The sequence below is a fragment of the Podarcis melisellensis genome, assembly GCF_964234715.1.
Source record: "Podarcis melisellensis genome assembly, chromosome: 4".
In the NCBI taxonomy this organism is placed as follows: domain Eukaryota; kingdom Metazoa; phylum Chordata; class Lepidosauria; order Squamata; family Lacertidae; genus Podarcis; species Podarcis melisellensis.
In genome coordinates this window covers 64,891,935-64,914,722 of record NC_138531.1, presented here as the reverse complement: position 1 = coordinate 64,914,722, position 22,788 = coordinate 64,891,935, and the positions used below count along the sequence as shown (strand labels likewise).

At 44.7% G+C, this 22,788-nt stretch overlaps 1 protein-coding gene across 2 annotated transcripts in view; it reads right to left on the bottom strand.

The window, feature by feature from the left end:
- Positions 1-577: 577 nt before the first annotated feature.
- Positions 578-22,788, bottom strand: part of LOC309368630 (myelin protein zero-like protein 1) — a 34,138-nt gene continuing 11,927 nt past the window's right edge. The window contains exons 2-6 of one of the 2 annotated variants that reach the window (XM_081908861.1): positions 18,508-18,668; positions 17,749-17,962; positions 16,384-16,516; positions 14,847-14,920; positions 578-1,086 (exon numbers count right to left, since the gene is read on the bottom strand). In XM_081908861.1, coding sequence (XP_081764987.1) covers positions 14,887-14,920; positions 16,384-16,516; positions 17,749-17,962; positions 18,508-18,668 — 542 coding nt within the window. In that variant the 3' untranslated portion in view covers positions 578-1,086; positions 14,847-14,886. Of the gene's footprint in view, positions 1,087-12,643; positions 12,750-14,846; positions 14,921-16,383; positions 16,517-17,748; positions 17,963-18,507; positions 18,669-22,788 lie in introns of both variants that reach the window. The other variant, XM_081908860.1, reaches the window with a different exon arrangement.

Here is a 22,788-nt window from a genome sequence, read left to right as displayed (position 1 = left end):
AGTGTACTACTGGCCTATTCTATCATATATGGTTTCCACGAAGCACTCCCCTCCATGGAATTAGATAAAACAGTAAGAGGTAACTTGTAAATTCTAACTTTCTTTCTGCAACAGCTACATCCCAATAAGCCTTACTAAAAGCAGCCCAATGTAAGGGTATTCTAGAAAGCCATATTAGGGTCAGACTAAGTTCATTCAGCACCACTTCACTACCCTATTTTCTTCAAAGACAAAACTGAATACCACTTTTATTGCGGAAAAATCACCAGCGGGAAATAAAAATTAGAGGGACTTCTTGTTCATGCTTCATGATTGAAATGACCAAATGAAAATGTCTAAAAACAATTGGGTTGGGGAGCGCGCTGTACCAAAAAGAGACAAAGGTTAGTTAATGCCCTGAAGATAGAACTTTGGCTTCAGCCAATACGAGGACCAGGCTGGAAACTGAAGGCAGGGGAGGGCTTTCTGACCCTACTGTAGAAAGAGGTAAATGGGAATTGGGAATGAAAGACAGGAGTGAATTTATATGAAACTGTGTGGAAAGCACCAGAATAGGAAAAGAGAATCCTCATGCAGAAACACTTATCCTCAAGTCTATTTCATCAAAAGAAATCAATCTTGTAAAAAACAAAGTATCAAATCCATTAGACTATCCAGGAATTTTCCAGTTTTTCCATAGAACAGAGAAATCACTTAAAGGTGTAATATGAATATTTGCTTTCTTCCTCTTATCCTAGATACAAAAAAAAAAATATTAGCAATTTATAAGCAGAATTCATATCATATTTCAACATGCAACATTGGTCTCTGTACGATTTAAATAGACTATTTACACACAATACATATATAATCTCTTTCTCTCTGTATGCACATGCATTGGTCCTAGCCTAGGCATCAAAGGCCACATGTGAGTTCTCTGGGTCAATCTTCTTCAAGCGATTCCAGTTTGAATTTTTGTTTAGCTTTGGGTTGGTTGGGATTTCCTCAGTTCTTCCGAATGTCAGCATAGACGACAGATTCTGACTTGTTGATCTTGTCACTGTAACGCCCTCCGGAGTGATCTAACTGCGCATAAATTACTGGGCCCTAAAAAAAAGAAATAGAGAGTAAGCAAACTGATGAAAGAGCATGATTCCTTCAGTACATTGCTGGCAGGCAGTGTAAAGACAAAATTAATCTATAGATTAGGAAGTTAATGAGCATTAAGCAAACAAAACTCTATTAAATGTACACAAGACACACATTTCCCCCCTCTTATCTGTTTGGGTCTACCTATAAACTATGCAAGTCAAGTTGACTTTTTAAAGAAATTAATCTACTGCAATAAAGTCCTGCAAAAGAATCTGCAAATATTTTCTTATAGAAATCTGGCACTTCATTCTTAGGGTAGATGGAATTGCTTGTAGCCTTCAGAACAATTCACCGAACAATGGAGCAGAGAATGGATTGATATTTTGAAAGAGGACATCAAGAATTCACAGTCCAGCTAAAATCCGCTCATTCAATAGGCTCCATTTGTGCTGAATCAGACAGGGACGTGTCACGCTAGCAGTATTTTTCTTGGGAGCTGCTGCAATATACTAAATTAAGACAACAGGTTGGAATTTTAAATTTCATCTACCACCTTGAGCAAATACAAGGCTGAAAATTGTGTTCCTCAAACTGCACTTCATCCAGATTGTCTTCACACTGACAATGGATCAGCTTTGGGGGCATACACACTCAAAGCACCTTTCCTCTTCTTTTAGCAGAAGCTGGCAAACAAACCAGGAAGACTTTCATTAACTACCGTTAATAGTAATATCCTGTTTTCGATGAAAAAAAGAAACAGCTTCAGAACAAGAAGGATACTAGCCAACTTCAAATTGTGGCTTGTTTTGAATCTGTTAACCAGAGATTTCTGGTTCAGACAAAATGGGAAACTTAATGGAAGACTTCCTGGCTGCCAACTTGCATAAGGATGAGTGAAGAATCTGTGTCTATACACCCATCTTGGGTTATCATCATGATTATCCAAAAATTGTCTTTCAGAAATACTATCAGCTTTTTGTGATTCAGTATTTTTCTGCATCTGTCTGCCGTGTCCACAAAGACACTACAATACAAGAAGTTCGTCAGCAAAAACCAAAAGCAAAGACTGTCCAGCAACTCTTACACCTCTAGATGGCAGCAATGCTCGTGGAGTATTTAAAAAGAAACAAACGAGAAACCAACAGGGAGTTGGAAGAATAATCTGCAATTTTTTATGTTCAATAAGGCTGTGTAGCCCACAAGGAATAAAGCTTTAAAGGAGGCATGATCTTGGCAACACTCAAATCTAAAATTACATTCACCAATGTTTAATTGGGCTACCATACTTTCCCACAACCAGCCACAACAACTCTCTTTGGAAATGTGCATTTTAAAAATGTCAATACAGTTTAATTATAAGGAAGACTAGAGGATCAATAGTGCAGTAAGAAAGCACTTTAGGAGCCAGTTCAGAAGAAGAAAGTAGTTGGGGATGGCTAGCTGGAAAGACACATATTCTTCAGCTGCACACAGTGAAGTTATGGCCAAAAGTATAATTTTTTTTTAACATACAAAACTGTAGTATGTATAGCAAGCTTCTTCCATAAGCCACAAAGTTCACCAAAGGTTTTCAACACCATTATTGGCTCTAAGGCAGTTTCTTGTGGAAGCCACATGATTGAGTCATGCTCTGCACGTTTTTATTCCTGTTTGCTTTACAAATGAATTTGTTGTTCTTTCATATAAGACCACAACTCTCTCATGTCAACAGATGCTACTCCAAAGGCTAATGCCCCGAGTTCTTGGAACTCAGCCAAGACAAAGGACAATCGTCTTTTCTTCCATATCAAAGTACTGGCCTTTAAAAAAAGCTTTTCCTTTGAATAATACCAAGTTCCTTGTTTAGAGACCGTCTGCTAGTTCCTACAAAACTACAGAGGATTCAGATAATGGGGGAAGAAAGGATTCAGATAATGACATATTTGCCTGGAAAATATCAAGAGACCGCTGTCCATATGCAGGAATTCAGAACAAATATGTGAGCCTAACTATAATAATAATTCAATTAAGTATATATAGTAGCTAGTTGATGGAAAACATCATCTGGAAGTATTCCTCTGAAGACTTGCTCGCTGGGAATGACATCTTTTCTTTTTTTAAGTTGTTCCAATAGCTTTCCAATGTCTGTCTACTCCTATGTATCAGACACAGGACAATATGCAGATTTTACCAGGAATATATGTGTCCCATACAACAAAAGCACTGAATGGTGTGTAGGCTATCCAAGTATCGGAAGAAAGGAACCAGATGTGTGGCTTAGAAGTTAGAAGTAGAAAGTTTTACATCTGAAATTGCATCTGCCTATCAGAGGAGAAGCACAGGTTAATAAAGTCAGGTACAAAAGCACTCTTTGGAATAGGACACGAGGGATACAGTCTTCTTTCTAATTTATCAGTTATACATATGGGATAACTTAGATAACCAGCCAGTTATGCATTAGATCTAGAAATAAGAAAACATTGACAATTATCACATTCAAAATGAGCAAACACAGTACAGCCAAACAGAGAGGAATGAGAACCACTAGGACATTTGGTACCAGACAGACATGCACAGTTGTGAGAAATAGATGACATCTCAAATGAATTCACTGGTACTGACGAGAGTGAAAGCAAACCCAATGAGCAATCAGCCAGCCTCAAGATGCAGGGAGTCAAACAAGACAACTCTGATGCATGCTGTTTGAAACACAACCTCAGGCAACAAACTTCCTGCTTTCACAACCATTACATTAACTTCAGGATTTAAAATATGTAGGAAGGAAATAGCAAACTGGTAGACTAGACAGATAGACTGGATAGTATCTTTTGCCCTGCTTCTAAAGTAAACCATTGTAATGAAATGTTAATTTCTCCTTCCTTCCCTCTTCTACTTACTTACTTAAATAAATAAGAAAGAAAGAACCTCTCATCTTCTCAACAATGTAAATATCCCATTCCTATAGAGAAGCTGCAAACCAAGAGTACTTCCTGGAAACAGGACACCCCTCTTACAGCAGCCTTCTAATTTTGCTCCTATATTAAAAATATTCCACAATACCACCTGTCAGGGTTTCTGGGAGAGAGGAGGAGATGACAGAGGAGACGGAGAGCGAGTGGGAGGAGGGGCAGAAGGATGAGGAAGAAGATGACGGAATTCTGAGGGAATCCACGAGTCTGAGCAGCGAGTCAGAGGATTCTCAAAAGGGGGTTACCTTAATCAAGCAAAAGGGAGGAGAAGGGAGAAGCGGAGAGGAGCCCAGTGGAAGACAGACGCAGCAAGAGGCGTCTCAGCCGGAACGGAGAAAAGGGGGTGGAGTCGTCAGCCTCTCGGAGGGAGCAGGATTAGGAGAGAACAGAGAAAGGGGGTTGGAGCAAGGTGTTCAGCCGGAAAGGGTGGAGAGCAGAACAAGGGGTGGTGTAGCGGTCGAAAGAAAGGTCAGCAGCAACGTACGCGCGCCAAGTTCAAACGTAGAGGCGCGCGGAAGTGGAGAGAGCTCAGGGGAGGAGCCCGGCCCTAAAGCCAGAAGGAGGGGGGAAGAGGCGGCAGAGGATTCAGCCTCAGGCGAGTCACGGAGAGAGGGAACCCAGGGGGGCAGGAAGACCCTGCGGAAAAGAAAGGAGAGGAAGAGGTGGTCTAGAGCCAGGCTATTAAGTTGGTGTGGAAGAGGGGAGGAGTCAGAGGGGACTTCAGCGGTCTAACGTGACAGACGTACGGCCACGATGCTGAACTGTACGAGAAGCAGAAATCTTCAATAAACTTTTCCTGTAAATAAACTGCAACGGAGTGAGGTCTCTTGTGAGCTGGGACCCGTCCTGGGTGGCCGTGACAGTAAGTCCCCTCTCAGAAAGCAAAAATTTTTTTTTGCGAAGCTCACGAACGGGAGCAGCCATGAGCGCTGAGGAGCAGCTGGTTGCACTGCGGGATCAGGTTACCGCTCTCACATCGGCAGTCATTGCTTCGCAGAAGAAGAATGACGACTTGGAGAAGACGTGCCAGGATTTGCAGGCAAGGTGGGAACACGCGGACAGGGCGGGGGCCCCAGGTTCCAGAGCGGAGGGCATTGCGCTTGGACGGAGGGGGGGTGCCCTGGTTCCGCATTTTAATGGCAACTTGCAAGACTATCCCAATTTCAGAGCGGACGTCGTATATGCACTGCATTTACTCCGTCACGATTTTAAAGATGAGGAGGAGAAAGTGGGGTTCATTGTTTCGCACCTGCATGGGGAGGCCAGGGCTTGGCTACGCAATCTGTGGCGCGAAGATGGACCGGCCCGTCGCAATTCAACTGCGTTCATCAAAGCGATGGATTCTTGTTTTCAATCCTCTGTGGATGTGGACATTGCGCGCCGTCAAATGCACGGGCTGAGGCAGGGGAAAGCGACTGTGCGCCAATACCACTCTAAATTTTTTGCATTGCTCACCGCCTTAGATTGGCCAAAGGACAGTAAGCCGGTCAGAGATCTTTTTTGGGAGGGATTGAGCCCCCCCATCAAGGATGAGATCGCTAGGGGGGACAGACCCCAGACCCTAGAAGACGTGGTGCACCGGGCTTTAGCTATTGGAATTCGACATGAGGGACGTCCGTGGCACGAGGAGGACGGGTCCCAAGCGCGTGCGCAAGCGAGGACTCTCCCTTTTGTGCACAGGGATTTCAGCCGTGCGCACCCCTCGCCAATGGGGAAGGACAGCGAGGAGCCAATGGAGATTGGTGGTGCTAGGGCTCAGAAGCCATCCCAGAGCCCTGTCCCTGGTGCAGCCAAAGCGAAGCCTCCTAGAGGAACCAGGAAGTGTTACATCTGTGACAGTGCGCACCATATGGCGAAAGAGTGCCCCCAGAGGCTCCAGAAGCACACTGCAGCACTGGCAACTGTAACAGCAGAGGTGCAACCAGGGGAGCAGCTTCAGAGAAACGACAGTGCCTGGCTGGAAGCAGAGCTACTGGGGCTCAGCCAGGCGGATCTGTAGACAAGCCCCCAGCATCACTGCAAAGCGTGGACCCTTTGCCTCCCAGACCGGCAGTTCTGCTCACAGCAACACTCCAGTTGCCTGATGGGAGACTCCTCGAGGTTCCAATAACGATCGATTCGGGAAGCAACGCCGACTTCGTGGGACTGCAGTTCGTTAAGCAGCACAACATGGCGCTCCTGCCTGCAACGACGCCTCTAAACGTGGTCACGGTAGACGGCAGGAAGTTGCTGGGGGGGCAAGTGGTGCAGCAAACCCCTCCCATGATGATGCAGATTGGCAACCATCGAGAACTTATTAGTTTCAATGTCACCCACTTATCGGACACACCCATCGTGTTAGGCATGAGTTGGCTGGAGAGGCACAGTCCCGCGGTTGCGTGGTACCAGCGGCAGATCACCTTTTGTTCATCGTATTGTGCTCAGCATTGCTTTCAGACCGATCAGGGAGGAGAAGCCGAGCAGCAGTTGCATCTGGGTATGGTGCAAACGGTGCCTCACAAGTACCAGGACTTCTTGGAGGTTTTCTGTGAGAAGGAAGCTGACAAGTTGCCGCCTCACAGACCTTACGACTGCGCGATTGATTTAGTGCCAGGGGCGCAACTGCCTGCTGCCAAGCTGTACTCCATGTCGGAAGACGAGATGCAAGAGCTTCGGGAGTTCATAGACCATAACCTCAAGCGAGGTTTCATCCAGGAATCTAAAGCAGCGGGTGGCAGCCCTGTGTTCTTTGTGAAGAAGAAAAACACGCCCCAAAAAAGGCTTATAGTGGATTACAGGTTCATAAACAGCTTGACTAAGCCCAAAGCTTTCCCCATGCCCAAGATTGACGACCTTTTAGCGACCGTCAGGAGGGGCAAGATTTTCACCAAGCTGGACCTACGTGGAGCTTACAATCTCATCCGCATCCGGAAAGGAGATGAGTGGAAGACCGCCATGTTCACCCCTCTGGGCACATACGAATACAGAGTCATGCCTTTCGGTCTCCAAAATGGCAGCCACGTTTTTCAAGCATTTATGCACCACGTGCTAGCAGGTCTCCTCTACAAGAAGTGTGTCTGCTTTCTCGACGATATCCTGATTTTCTCGGAATCGTCGGAGGATCACGATAAGGACGTGAGGGAGGTCCTGCAGAGGCTGAAGGACCACAGGCTGTACGCCAAGTTGGAAAAATGCCAGTTTGATGTCAGAGAGGTTGATTTCCTTGGCTACAAGTTGTCCGACGAGGGACTGGCCATGGACAGGGCTAAGGTTCAAGCGCTGTTGGACTGGAAAAGCCCTCGAAATCGGAAAGAGGTCCAGAGGTTCATCGGCTTTGCCAATTTTTACCGCAAGTTTATTAAAGGTTTTGCGAACGCGACGGCGGCTATCACTGACACCCTCAGTTCCAAGAAGAAGAAGTTCGTCTGGACCGAACAAGCGGAGCGGTCCTTCCGGACGCTTAAAGGTCTTTTCGCCTCCGAAGAGCAGCTGCTCCACGTGAATCCCGGCAGACCCATGCGGGTAGAGACCGATGCGTCAGACAGAGCGGTTGGGGCCGTTCTTTTGCAAGAGGATTCGCAAGGCAACTGGAGACCGGGTGCGTTCTACTCCCGGAAGCTCAGCAAGACGGAGCGCAATTATACCATATGGGACAGGGAGTTGTTGGCCATTCATGCAGCTTTCAAAGCGTGGCGACACTTCTTAATAGGAGCCAAGCACACGGTGCAAGTCCGCACGGATCACAAGAACTTAGAGTATTGGCGGACGGCTAAGTTACAGACCCAGCGACACATGCGCTGGGCGGAGTTCTTTGCGGATTTCGACTTCAAAATAGAATACATCCCAGGAGACTCCAATGTTATTGCAGACGCGCTGTCCCGAAAGCCGCAATACTTGGAGGAAGCAGCTCCAATCGCAGCAAAGCACATTTTCGCACCGCAGGCGTGGACGTGCGCTACCATCGCAGTCGACCTGGACGCGGTGCGACGCGCGTTGCAAAGGGATCAGTTTGCACAGTCCAAGATGGAGGAGCTACGCGGAGGGTCGCGAGACAACGATGAGTTCCAATTGCAAGATGGACTTTTGACTCGTAAGGGTGCCCTTTACGTGCCCACCGACGATCTTCGAGCCAAGGTTCTGCAACAATTGCATGACGCCCCTAGTGCAGGCCATTTCGGCAAAGAGAAGACGATGGAATTGGTGGCTAGAGACTTTTGGTGGCCCCAGATGAGAGGAGAGGTGGCGGACTACGTCGCCAGGTGTGATATCTGCCAGAGGTCCAAACCAGTGCACCAGAAGCAGGCGGGATTGCTAGAACCGCTGGAGACACCGCAGCAACCGTGGGAGAGGGTAGCGTTGGACTTTGTTACGGACCTGCCCAGCTCCAGAGGTAAGACGGCGGTGTTAGTGGTGGTGGACTTGTTCACCAAGATGGCGCATTTCATCCCTTGTGCCAAGGTGGCGACGGCAGAACAGACCGCAAAGCTCTTCATCGATCACGTCTTCAGAGTGCATGGACTTCCGCAGTCCGTCTTGTCCGACAGGGGGCGCCAGTTTGTTTCCACTTTCTGGCGAAAGCTTCTGGGCATATTGCACGTCAAAATCAACCTGACATCGGCGAGACATCCACAAACCAACGGTCAAGCGGAGAGGGTCAACGCGATCATGCAGCAGTACCTGCGGTGCTACGCCAACCAGCGACCTGCGGCGTGGGTGGACTATCTGCCGATGGCTGAATTCGCCTACAACAACACGAAACACGCATCCACCGGGGTGACGCCTTTCTTCGCGAACAATGGCCGTCATCCCAGAACCTTCCCGAGATTTGCGGCACCAGGAGGGGGGGGGCCTCAAGATGCCGACCAGTTTGCAGCGGAGTTGCAAGAGGTGCACGAGGAGCTGCGGAGACATTTGGAGCTGGCAAAACAGGCGTATAAGGTGCAGGCCGATAAGCACAGGAGGGCGGGAGAGGACATCCAGGTTGGGGACTGGGTGTGGTTAGCAGCCCACGCGATGCCGGCCAGGTCATTGGCCAAGAAGAAGTTAGGACACAGGCAGCTAGGGCCATATCAAGTTGAGGCTAAGATCAATCTGGTGGCTTTTCGTCTAGCCCTTCCGGAGGGTTCCAGGGTGCACCCGGTCTTTCATAGGTCGGTGCTCACTCCCTACAAAACCCCACACAGGTTTCAAGAGTCAGGAGCACTCCCAGAGCCACGTAGGAGGGCGCCTGAGGGGGGGGAATCGCCAAGACCAGAACCTCTTAACGAGGTCACAGAGATACTGGACTCGAGATGGGGGGAGGAGGGAGTTGAATATTTTCTAGCCAGGGAAGGCACTCCGGCCTCTGCCAATAGCTGGGTGCCGGGTTACGCGTTGGACGAACCCCTGTTGAAGGAGGAGTTCCATGCACTTTTTCCGCACAAGCCCATGCCCGAGGAGTATTTTGATGATTGGCTTTTCACGCCCACTTTCTCAGACAGCACGTTCGAGGGTTTCTCCTCACCCGAGGGCCATACGCCCGAAACAAGCCCGACCAGGGATCCGAGACTGGGGGGGGAGGAGACAGGCCCTTGTTGGTGGGTGGATCAGCCAAGGGAGGCATGGAGTCAGAGATGGATGGTAGGTCCTTGGCAGGCAGCGCCAGGAGAAGCAGTGATGGAGGAAGAGACTGTGAGGTCTGTGGGTGGGGAACCCGAGTTCGAACACACATATACGGAGATGACAGAGGAGAACGTTGAGGTGGACAACTTGTATCCTGAACCGACCCAGGAAGTACCACGTTTTCCTCAACCTGCACCCGGCGAGCGGGAGGGGGGAAGGGGGGGCTTCGAGGGGGGGATGGATGTCAGGGTTTCTGGGAGAGAGGAGGAGATGACAGAGGAGACGGAGAGCGAGTGGGAGGAGGGGCAGAAGGATGAGGAAGAAGATGACGGAATTCTGAGGGAATCCACGAGTCTGAGCAGCGAGTCAGAGGATTCTCAAAAGGGGGTTACCTTAATCAAGCAAAAGGGAGGAGAAGGGAGAAGCGGAGAGGAGCCCAGTGGAAGACAGACGCAGCAAGAGGCGTCTCAGCCGGAACGGAGAAAAGGGGGTGGAGTCGTCAGCCTCTCGGAGGGAGCAGGATTAGGAGAGAACAGAGAAAGGGGGTTGGAGCAAGGTGTTCAGCCGGAAAGGGTGGAGAGCAGAACAAGGGGTGGTGTAGCGGTCGAAAGAAAGGTCAGCAGCAACGTACGCGCGCCAAGTTCAAACGTAGAGGCGCGCGGAAGTGGAGAGAGCTCAGGGGAGGAGCCCGGCCCTAAAGCCAGAAGGAGGGGGGAAGAGGCGGCAGAGGATTCAGCCTCAGGCGAGTCACGGAGAGAGGGAACCCAGGGGGGCAGGAAGACCCTGCGGAAAAGAAAGGAGAGGAAGAGGTGGTCTAGAGCCAGGCTATTAAGTTGGTGTGGAAGAGGGGAGGAGTCAGAGGGGACTTCAGCGGTCTAACGTGACAGACGTACGGCCACGATGCTGAACTGTACGAGAAGCAGAAATCTTCAATAAACTTTTCCTGTAAATAAACTGCAACGGAGTGAGGTCTCTTGTGAGCTGGGACCCGTCCTGGGTGGCCGTGACACCACCACTGTGCTTTCAGTAAGAAAAGAAGCAGATGTCTGCATATAAAAGTCAACTCACTCTGGTATACTTAAAAACAAAAACACTTCCATCTATCTCCATGTTCCCCAGACATTATCTACTAGTCCCACACACATTAATAAATAAGGCATGTGAACCTCTGTATATTCCTGTTTAGGCTAGAATAAAAATAAGTGTTTCCACTTGCCAGATTTTGTTTATTGTGGCTCCTGTCATATCCATATTACAGTAATATTAGAAATAGCTTGTAAGATGCATGGCTATGTGCAAGTTTCCTGTGCACACAACCTCCCCAGATAAGACTACTGAAATGCATGTCTTCATGGGGCTATTGACTTTGTAAGAGTCTACACAATAATGTTTTTGTTTTGTTTCAAAGTTTGTAAGAAGCAGGCCTACAGCGTTCAAAATCCTATGCTTCCCCTATTGTAGATAGCTGGCAAAGACAGTCTCTGAACCAGAACTAACTTCACCCAACAGCCAAGACTTGCTTGTCCTGGAAGCAACAAGGAAAAACCTGTGGCTTCTATCAATATTGTTGCCCCTTTCAAAGAGCACCTAATATCACCAGCTTCAACCAAGTGAAGAGGATCGCCAGGAGTGAACTATGCCTTAAGAACTTCTTAAGAACTTCTTTTTATTTATTACAGGGGTGGAAAACCTGCAGCCTTCTAGATGTTGGACTCCAACTGCCATCACTCCCAGCATACACAGCTAATAGTCAAGAATGATGGGAGTTGGAGTCCAACAACATCTGGTGGGTTGCAGGTTTCTTACCCTGCTTTATTAAACGGAAATGTTAATTTGTATAGTAATGTCTCAAACTAGCAGAAGGAAAGGTCTATATTGTCATCTAGCCATTTCATTTTCAAATAGTTTTATAAATATTTTATAAAAACCTACCTTTTCAATATATATTTTTTAACAAAATCCTTTCCTGCTGAAGCATCTCAGCCTCACCACAGCTCTATTCTGATACCCGTAGCTTTCAACATATTTTGACAGACTAAGATGTTCAAGTTGATACAATTTGGAGAGCTAGTCGTTTCCATTATATAGTTTCCATTTTTCCACCCAACACTTCACATCAAATAACTGAATACAAAAGAAAGGAAATCTGGCTATTTCCTTCCTCATCTTTGTCAACATTAACTAATATATCCCTGCTCTCATAGGTTTTTCACCTATGTTTCCATGGAATCTGCTATAGGTTTTTTTTAATGGCTTGGTTGATTTCATCTGTTTTATTGATGCATTTATTATGTACAGAGCTTTCTCATAAAGCAGTCTATATGTTTAAAAAAAAACAGAAAGGAAAAGAAACACTATTCATTTCCTGTTGAGCAATACTCTATCTAGAATGAGTATTTCCAAGTGGGGAGCAATGGTCTGCTGTATATGTTTACCTGACACTTTGTGGGGATAAGGAGATATACAGAACAATGAAGCAAAGGGGCTAAAATATTATTAGCTCTGATAAATAGTAATTGGAAAAGTCCAGGAACAATAAATACTCAGCGCTGCCAAGATCATAGAATTACAAATAAAGGAGCTTCCTAGTGAAAACCTGTATCACAAAGAAGGACAATTCACTCAACCTAACACAGATCAACTCATGAGCTAAGATATTGTGGCACAATAATTGCTTTCACTGCAACAACTGTTTACTTACAAAGACTAGCCCTATTGAATCTTTTCACTATCCTTAAAGTACTGAAGCTGTCAAGTACAGAAAATGACTGCAGTAAACAACATCCTTCATCATCGAAAATGAATCATAGAATTGTAGAGTTGGAAGGGACCCTACCAAGAGTCCTCTAGTCCAACTGCCTACAGTGCAGGAATCTCAGCCTGTGGTCCCCCATCCAATTTGAAACCATCCCGGAGCATCATGTCTATCTTTGTAACACTTTTAACTTTGCTCTAAGTCTCCCTCCCCTCAACAAGAATACCACCTTTCCCATCACTGAAGGTCTCCAAGTTAAGAGTTCCCAAAGCATCATGATGCCATTTACCTGGTGTGATCGGATGGGCACGCTGTTTACCAGACCCTCTGTGTCGGAGGGGGTCTTCCGTGGAGCCTGCTTAACTGGAGACACCAAGCTCTCAGAGGTACTGCAGCTGACGAGGTGGCAGAGCAGAGTTTGCAGGACAATGTTCAAGAGGCAAACAAAAAAAACAAAACAAAAACAAAGGCAAGTGATGGCAAGATGACGTGGCAACTTATGCCAAAGTAAAAGGTGAACTCGGTGAACAACACAACATACATCCTCTCCCTAGTGCTGGCTCAGTACCATCACTCCTAAACCTCCTCTTCTCTCTGATGTACATCCAACCCAGCCTTGGGGTGGAAGAAAGCAACCCCAATAGAGGCCAGCAGCTTCCACAAGAACCAGTTTCTTGCTAACAGGGTCACACAGGCGACCCTGCCTCAGGATCCAGGGAAGTAGTTCCTTGTTGTCTCTGCCCGAGACATCAGAATTCACTTACACATAAGTGTACAGTTGAAGATGGATTCCTTTCTAACTAGGCGGAAAATTGTTGCTTTTCTAGTGACTGCACCCTATCTTGCAAGTGCCACAACAGAACAGGCGCTCAGCAATGACATGTCCTCAAATGGTTATGGCACTCTCTCCCCAAGGAGGCTTGCCTGATGACCACTGTATTATATTTTAGCTGTCCAGTTAAGACATTTGCATTCTCTCAGGCATATTAACAATTTGTATTTTCAGTGTTGAAGGGATGCAGTATTTTAGGTCACTAGAACTGAAATTTTACACTGCTGTTTTAGATTTAAATTTCTCCTGTCTGTTTTGTTTTGTTTTACTGTATATTTTATTTCTGTTGGCTCTTTTAATGTGCATTACAAACCACCCTGGAATAAATATTATTAAGGGCAGTATATAAATGCCTTAAACAATGTCTTCACAGTAGCTGAAGTCAAGGAATAGATCTCGACCACCAAATTTTTAGTCCAATCATTTTAGTAAGTGGAATGCCTTCAGCAAAGAAAGCATCCATCGACTGGAACACTGTCTGTTAATATATTAATACTACTATGTACAAAGCTTCGGAAACTTGGGGAACATCTATTTAGAAAGGACTTGGGGTATTGATATGTCAGCTATGTCCTTGAACTGATGCGCTCTCACTTCTGCTTAAAAACAAACAAACTAGGAATCATTTCAAAATCAATTGAACTGAACATTGACTAAGGCTCTCAATAATTCCTAACAATCGTGCTCACAGACACCTGAAGACCAAACAATACTGTTATGTAGCTGTATGTAAGTTGGTACAAGGTCTATTCTAGATGAGCGGCTGATACCGAAGATGTGGGAGCACAACATGTGTTGTGTTCCACCAACAAGCAGGGAATAATTTGGAGAGGGAAGAAATCACTGGGCAGGAAACGAGTTAAGCTTTCTTCCTCATCCCTCTAAGAATGGCTTGTCCTGTTTAAAAAGAAGCCATTGGGGCAATGTGTATAGGACCTAACTTGGCCTAGGAGGAATACTCACCACCGTTTCTCTCAATCATTTTGTTTTCTTTACACAACACACACACAGCATATACAGGCAGACATGGATCATGACAATGTGACAATGACATTAAGCAGAATGCAGTTCCCTGCAAACCATTACTTTCTCTTATCCAACAGGAATATTTAAACATTAAAAAAAGCAGACACGAGATATGCAGCAGTACACAGGGAAATATAGTACTGAGGGGGGAAAGGCATTTCAATACCAGTAAATGGGCTTCCATTCTTACTGGGATTGAATCACAGCATACACGGTGGCCAAGGGACTAATAAAATGTCTGGAGTATATCCCAAGAATTCATGCAACCTGGATCTAAAAATAACACTGAATTAAAGGTCTTTGCATGGAAAATTCAGTTATTTACTGAATGATTTTCTCCTCTCATAGTGTACAGAGTCCAGATCCACCACACTCATTCATGCACATGAGCTTGCTGGCAAGAGATGGAATACTGATTCTGAAGGTAATGAGCATTGCCGTCACAATTAAGGAAATGAGACAACAAAACTCAAGCAGTAGATGAGATGTGCTGCCCCTTCACCAACAGTCTACAAAACAGAATTTCAGCACAAGTGATGGAGATATGTTAGCCAGGTAGTCAGCAAAGGAGGCAGAAATGTGTACACGCACACACACGAAGTACCAAAGAGCAACCACCAATGTGATTAGTTACCATGGTATATAGTGGGACCGGAAGAGGAGACCCAGCCCTGTTACATTCCCAATCTTGCGTCTATATCAGGATCTCTGTAAGCAGAGGAAGGTAAGAGCAGGATCCGATCCCAGCACACCAAAGCAGGAAGGAAAAAACCAAAATGTCAGAATAAGAACAGAAGTTGTGACACTGCCATGCAAGGGTTTCCACCACCACCCAAATCAATCCATTATAATGCTGGTGTTAGTTTCATCTAGAAATTAGACCCCTGCAAAATTATGTGGCCCTGCTCAGCAATTACAGCACAAACACACCCTGCCACTTAGTAATCAGTAGGAACAAAGAGCTGGTGTAGTCAGTGGAAGCAACGTTATCCATTTCTACATTGCTGGGGGTTGATTTTAGTTGTAGAAGACAATGCAAACATATTACTGTTCCAAATCCAGCACCTTTGAGTAGCTTTCAGCAATAACACACTGGACAGGGAGTTAAATACCCATATTGGGCTTTGGGATCCTTTAGCACAGATCAGTGTAAGCTGCCTTTAAGTGGTTACTGAAAGAGCACATGCAGAAAGGAAACTGTGCTTTCCACACTGAACTCTGAGCTTACAAAGCACATTTCACTGCACTTGCTCAATCTTACCACTGACTCCTACTGCAACCCCTCTCTAAAATCTCCAGCTGAAAATAAGGTATAGTGGGATCAGTTGCCAATTAAACACACCCATCAGAAACTAGACTTTTGAAGGCTTTGTTCATAGCATTCACTGGATCTACAAAAAGCAGGAAAGAGTTGGGCAGTGGAATGACAATCCCCACAGAACATGTGTGCTCAGGTTTTTGTGTACAAGGGCTGCATTTCTCTTGGAGTTAAGTGGTAAAGCAAACAAGATAAAAGTCCCACCACCACCACCTCAAAGGAACCCACCAACAAAACATTTCGTGGCATTCTAAAAGCTCTGGATTAAAGCTCTAGAATCTACCCTGAAAATACTTTCCAACAGAAGTTATTCAATGCAAATTAAAAAGGTACTTTAAGTGCAAAAAAAGGAAAAAGAAAAAAAAGGAAGTCATGCAGATGGTGAAGCCAGTGAAGATAGTAGAGGAACCGTTTTCCCAAAGCTAGGTTTGGAAACCTCTGGCAAGCAGACTGTTGTAAAAGGAGCCACATTCCAAACTCATAAATAGAGTTGTACAATCCAAGATGTAGAGAGTTGTCCAGCCTTTATCTTGCACTTCATCCTGAGCTGCAAGAGTCCCTTTATTTTTGGAAGACAAGAGTGTAGGGCTGCCTCTCTGGACAGCTTTATGATGCACACTTCCCTTCCAACATGTATAAGGATATCTAGTAGGACTTATACACCCTGAAAGGTGTATGCACAATGAAGTCAACAATTAATCGTTTGGGACTAGAGGAATGTGTCCCAGTGGCCACAGTCAATTTAGTACTATGAACAAAACATGTATGATTGATTCCTGTTGCAGGTTCAGCTACCCCGGCCTTAATAAAAAAACAACAACACCTAAATATATGAACAAGGGGAGCATCTTACCCAGAGTAATGATTTTTAGAGTTCTTCTTTCTGCATGCGACACACACAACAAGAACGATGAGCAAAACTAAGCCCAGAACTCCACCAATTGATGCCCCTGCTACTAGAGTAATGGGAAACACAGGCAAGTTACCTGAGGAGAGAAGAAAAGTTTCAGTCCCGTCTGCTTAGCTTTTACATTTATCAATATATCATTGGCATTGGCTTTTATATGCATAAGTTAAGGGTGCATCTGTCTCAGTAATGGCATGTTCCTTGGTCTTTTTTATATCCCAAACCTCAAGTAAAACTCATGAGCATGATCTGTGGTGTTAGGTTCATTAGATTTCAATAGCATTTTTACAGCATATCAAGTACAATTAATCTCTAATTTAGCCCATCAGTATCCCCATGGGAAAGATGAGGTGAACAATAAGTGGACTTCCCCTGAAGGCCAATTTTCACTACAAAAATTTGTAGTCTGCTATGCATACCAGCATACAAAACACACAGACCTCCTGCTGAGTGTAAAAGGCATCTACATAAGAGCCAATGCTTTAAAATGCTCAGAAGAGCCAATCAGGAAATAATTGACCCCTGCTTCCAAGCATTTTCATGAAGAACCATGTTTTAGATGCACACCCATCACATTTGAGAAGCTGCCTCAACACCACAATCAAGAGTAAGTTCACACATTAATCACAATAATCATAAACTAGTAACTGTTGCCTCTTGGCAAGATTGCACTTGTATTGTATTGTAGCAAAGGGATAAAACTATACTAAGACTCAGGATTCACAGAAGTACAAAAGCGAACTTGGCACATCTAAGAAACAAACATATATACTCATGCCTAACTATGGAAAAGAGCCACTGCTGAGAACACCTTATTCTCTAGCTGTGAATGCAATTTGTTTAAAAGAAGTTATTTTACCATTCTGAAATCCACCCAGATCTAGTCTATTTCAAATCACTCTTTACTTATATGCTTGGGCTACATTATCTCTTCTATCTCTATCTACAAACAACTTCAACCGTAAAATAAGCATACAGTAGCTGACTTAATCCTATCAATAGACTACAATATAAACAATTTTTTTCTTATAAATTTGCAGCACCTTCCAAACTGTTTACCAGACAGCTAAGGCTGGCTCTAAGAAGCAAATTAACACCATAATTCCAAAACCATACAGGATTTTTAGTTCTTTTAAAACAGTTTAATTTCTTCACAGAAGCACTCTGAATAAAATACAAGTTATTGCAAGAACAGCCAAAATAATACTCCTGTAAGTGATGGGTTTTTGTAGAGTGATTTAATCAAATATTTCACAAAAGCATTCTATCAACCATCATTACTAGCACTCTTGTATCCAGAGACAGCGGTACCTTTTTCCACAACTCTGACTTTGATTTCACTAGGTGTGACAACTATATCTGGAGGGTTCTTGACATCGCAGATGAAAGTGCCATTGTCCCGGAATTGCATGTTGGATATACTGATAGATGCATCTTTCTTGTTAAGGTCACCCGCCCAGCTGCTTCTGTCCTTAAATTGTGTATCCTTCCCAGGATATGATTTGCCATGGGAATAATAGAAGAACTGTAATCGGGAACACAAAACAGGATACATGGTTAAAATCCTAGTTTTCCCCACAAAGGGAGGTCTGGGAGTAGATACAATTGCTCAGAGTGAGACCTTACTCTGACTCACTTGCCCCAATTTTCCAGCTGCTGCTACAGGATCACTATTGGACCTATTATTGCCTCCACCTCATACACCTTTAAACTTGACATATCCTGCTAACCAAACAGGAACCTATGGTGAATGAAGTGTGGGTAATAAATCAACTCACTAAACAAAATCAGAATACATAGGTGGCTAACAAATGTGTCACTAGTTCAAAACAACCCCTCACCTTAATAATACTTCTGCCACTGAAGTATTGTGGAGCAAGCACAGGACGACTATCCATGATACCAAACATAACAGGATCAACTGGCATTCTGAGGCGGCCTAAATATGTACTCTTACCAGTGATAAAAGTGAGCAGGAGCAGAAAGGTATGAAATAGCAGGGAAATGTTTAATCTGCTTTGTTGCAGGCTCTTGTTCAATTCTCATCTTACTTCAATCATCATCTCTTACCGACACAGTAGTAGTTGATCCTTCTGGTTGAAAGCTCCAGGTAACAGTAGCGGCACTGCTTATCACCTCTGAGGATGAAAAGCTGCACGGAAGCTTCGTTTCTGTCCCATTCTCCACAGAGAGTTCTGCTGGTGTGTATACTTCCACAGCTGAAACCTGGGCTGTCAAAAACACCACAAAAATCAGGATGCAGGACCCATTGTAAGCAATGCAGAATGAAATAATAGCATTACACAAGAGAGTTAGATGAAGAGCTACATTAGAAATCTTACAGCCCAGAATAAATGCCCCATCAAATATTCGTTGAGTCGCACTTAGTCCATTTGTTCTGGAAACATCCAGCGTTAATTCTGCTTTTGTGTAAGATTGGTCACCGTATAAACTTCATCCTGAATGCAATGCATACCCTATGAACTTGATCGCTGAATATTTACCCAATTGTTGAGTGTTGGACAAGTGCAACTAAAAACAGCTCATCTAAGTAACCATTCTAGTAAAAGACTGGTAAAAGTTAAAACGTCCTCCAATGAAGAATGGGTAGAAAGTTCTTGTGTATTGTTCGCCTATCCATCCTGTAGGGATATCACGGAGTGGACGGTGGAGTCCGGAGGGATAACACTCTCCACCAGCAGGCAGCCACAATCTGCCTGCACACATGACCTTGAGGTGCAGGGCAACCCCCCCCCCCCAGACAAGCCACAGCTTTCTGTACATCGTTCCCTCTGTCTGACCTTTTACGGTCTCAGTAGTCGGCGGTGTCCTGTCTGTTACCTTTGTCTCTGAGACCTTTTGTCTCCTTCGTCATACACTGTGCAAGGGGAAAATGACACTGTGAAAACAGGTGCCAAAATAACTTTGTACCACCCCACGATCTCGGGACGGAAGATGTGTAAAGGTCACAGCCCAAAATGTATTTGCCTGGCTTGCATATTTGTCTCAATAAAAGGAGGCTCCACAGGCTAGTGAGCAGCTCGCTTCAGCCCACCTGATGATCAACTCCTGTCTTGTGCTTTCACTTCACATCCTTTGGCAAAGGAGAACTGTTATTTGAACTTGGGTAAGGTTTTGTACCTTTGTAAAGTCCTATTTTGCTCAATAAAATCCAGCCTTTCTCCACTAGTGCTCTGTCTTTGCTTCAAGGATCCTTTAAAAGGAAGCCTTTTGCCTTTGGCAAAACACCATCCAAGCCCTAAAACCAGTTCACACAAACCTGGTCAACTCCATACCACCTCTACCGAAATCTTGGCAGGTTCACTACCAGAATACACCTGATGCACCATGTAATTACAATAAGCAAACATGAACTAAACTCATATGCAAGTTGTAGACAGTCACAACAACGAGTTGTTCTCCAAAAGTAAGAAGTAGTCCTTGTGGCTAAGCTGTGACTCTCCAAAAGTTGCTAGACTATAGTTCCCACCCTACCTGACCACTGATGATACTGGCTGAGGTGGATGGAAACTGTAACCCAGACACATCTGGAAGGCCACAGTGCAGCCTGCCTGCCTGCCCCCGCTTTACATACCTGTCCTGAAGCATATATTTAATTTGCTGTCAACATTGTTCTCAAATGCTTTCTTTCTGCCTTCACTGAAAAGTCTAACATGTCCTTAAGAGTTTCTACAGCTCACAAAAGTGGGATGGTTTTGTATTAATCCTGGCAGGGGCACATTGACAGCAGCTGTTTCATGGCCAGAAACAAGGTTATTTCATATGCTGCATTATCAAAGCTGTCCTTCATAGTCTGTGCTAAGGATTCCAGATTCCTGACAGTCCAATTCTGTTTTAACGCAAAAACACATAAAAAGTTAAACAGGCAAAAGTGTTTACTGAATGGACAGATGAGAAAGGGAATCCTTGGGAAGGCTCCCTGTGAATTTAAAAAAAGTACCTCAAGACTTACTTCTTGTGAAAAGCCATTCAGCTGTTTGTTAGGAACAAGAATGAAAATTGGGAGCTTTACCAAGCTCAACCCACACCAGGTGTAGCTAGCAAACAAACAAACCAGCAGGGATTGAGGGAACATAGCACTACCAAAACAGGAAATAGAACATTCTCGCAATGGGGAAATGCCTTGGCGCTTCCACATTCACTGCGCTGCCTTCACATCCAGCATGCGGTAGAATAGAGCAGAATACCACTTAGGCAGGACACTCACCATTACAGTATTGTGCAAGCAATGTCTCCCACCTCACTGCTGCTGTGCTAAGACACTCAGAGTTAAATGCTTAAATGTGCTTAAGAAAACCCAGTCACGTTTCTATGATGCAATAATCTAGATTTATAGAAGCCTGCATTTATAGAAACCTGCCATGATATTACAAGCTTTCAGCTATAAAGCCTTGTGTGGCTCAGGACTCCAATACCTTACGGACCACCTCTTCCCACACAAGCCAACCCACACCTCACATTCAACATCTGAAGCTTTTCTTTATTTCCCCCCACCCAAAGAAGATGTGGAGGGTGGCAACATGAGAACAAGCCTTCCCAGTGGTGGCTCCATTTCTGGAATGCTCTTCCTAGGAATGCATTCCTAGCACCATCACTATGTGTTTTAAGAGACCAGGCAAAAACATTATTTACCCTTGCTTTTTGCTCTTTATTTGATGGGTACCTGGGTATGTTTGTGCCCTTTTTTGGATATACTTGGACCTATAGACACCAAGGGAGTTATATGTGTGTTAAAGGAGCAAAATGAGATTGCCTCTGTCTTCACTGCTGCAGTTTTTGAGGAGGCCCCTGTGTCTGAAAAAGCTCTCCTGGGATTGTGCCTGAAGTGCAGAGACAGAAGATGACAGACAATATTCAAAGCCTCAAAAACAACTCAAATGTGAAATTGCTGGCCTATAAAAATTATGTATGCTATTCCTAAGATCCATCTCCATACCTAAGGAATGGAAAGTGGCCAATTGAATGCCCCCCCCTTTTTTTAATGGATGCAGAGGAGATCTGAGAAATTACAGGCAGTTACTGTACACTAATGCTTGTTCCAATAAAATTGCTAGAAAGCATTATTAAATATAAAATTACAAAAAGTATATAAGAACGAGACTTCTTGAATAGTAAGCATGGCTTCTGTAAGGGTGTTTTCTGTGTATTACATAGCTCTTGAGTGGTCCTCATATGGACCACTCAAGCATATGGCAGACATATGGACAGGAGCAATGTAGTACATGTTGTGTCAGATTTTGAAGGACTCCTGAGTGAGTTTAGCAATCATAAGATAAACAGAAAAGTTCTCTTAGGGATCAGAAGGAGGTTAAAGAACAAGAATCAGAATAAATGATCACAATTCAGGAATGAATGAAGTGGGATCTCTCCAAGGATCAGTATTGGGACAGCTGTTTTACACTTATTTGTGAATGACCTGAATTTTGGGGTAAGCAGTGAGGTGGCAAAAGTTACTAACGTTCAAAGTGGTCAAAACAAAAAGAGATTCTGAGGTATAAAAGGCTCACTCAAAGCTTGGTGAATGGGCACTAAAATGCCAAATGTGATTCGCTGTAAGCAAATGTAAAGTGATGAACATAGGGGCAACTCATCCTCCCCCCCCAAAAAAAAGTCACATGTACACTAATGGGGTCTGAATTGGCTAGGAAGGACCTTAGGTTCATGGTGGATAGCTTGATGAAACCGTCAGCCCATTTTGCAACTCTGAAAAATTCCATGTTAACAACCATTAAGAAATGGTCTAAAAATACAATTGCCCAAATAACAATACCATTTAGAAACCTATGGGGCGCCTGCACTTAAATCTTTCACTTACAGTTCTGCTCACCGCAACTCAAAAGAGTGCAGAAAGTTTTAGAAAAAAGCACCAAAACTGACCACGTGGCTGAAATAATTCCCCTACAAGGAAAGGTTAAAACATTTGGGGCTTTTAAGGCAGAAAAGAAACACTATGAGGGGACATGATAAGAGGTCACAAAGCAACATGTTTTGAAGAAGGATTCTGAGGGTATAGTACAGAGTCCCTGCATCCATGAATTAATGCAAAGACAGCTGCTGATGTCTTTCCACCCCTATAGGCCCAGAAGCGTAACTTGGTGTTGGCAAAACCTATCAGGCATTGGAGTCCTTCCACAACACCTGGAGCACCAATCATGCACATGCATGGCTCAGCACTCTAGCACCTGCTTTGTCCACAAAAGGAATCCTCTGGTATCTTCAGCAGGAAAGGCCACTGCTGCTGTTGGAGGGGATGGAAAGCGGTCCTCAGAGCAGCTCCCAGGCAAAGAGCAGTGCAGGCACACTGCCTAGCCCTCCTGTCCAGACAAGTTC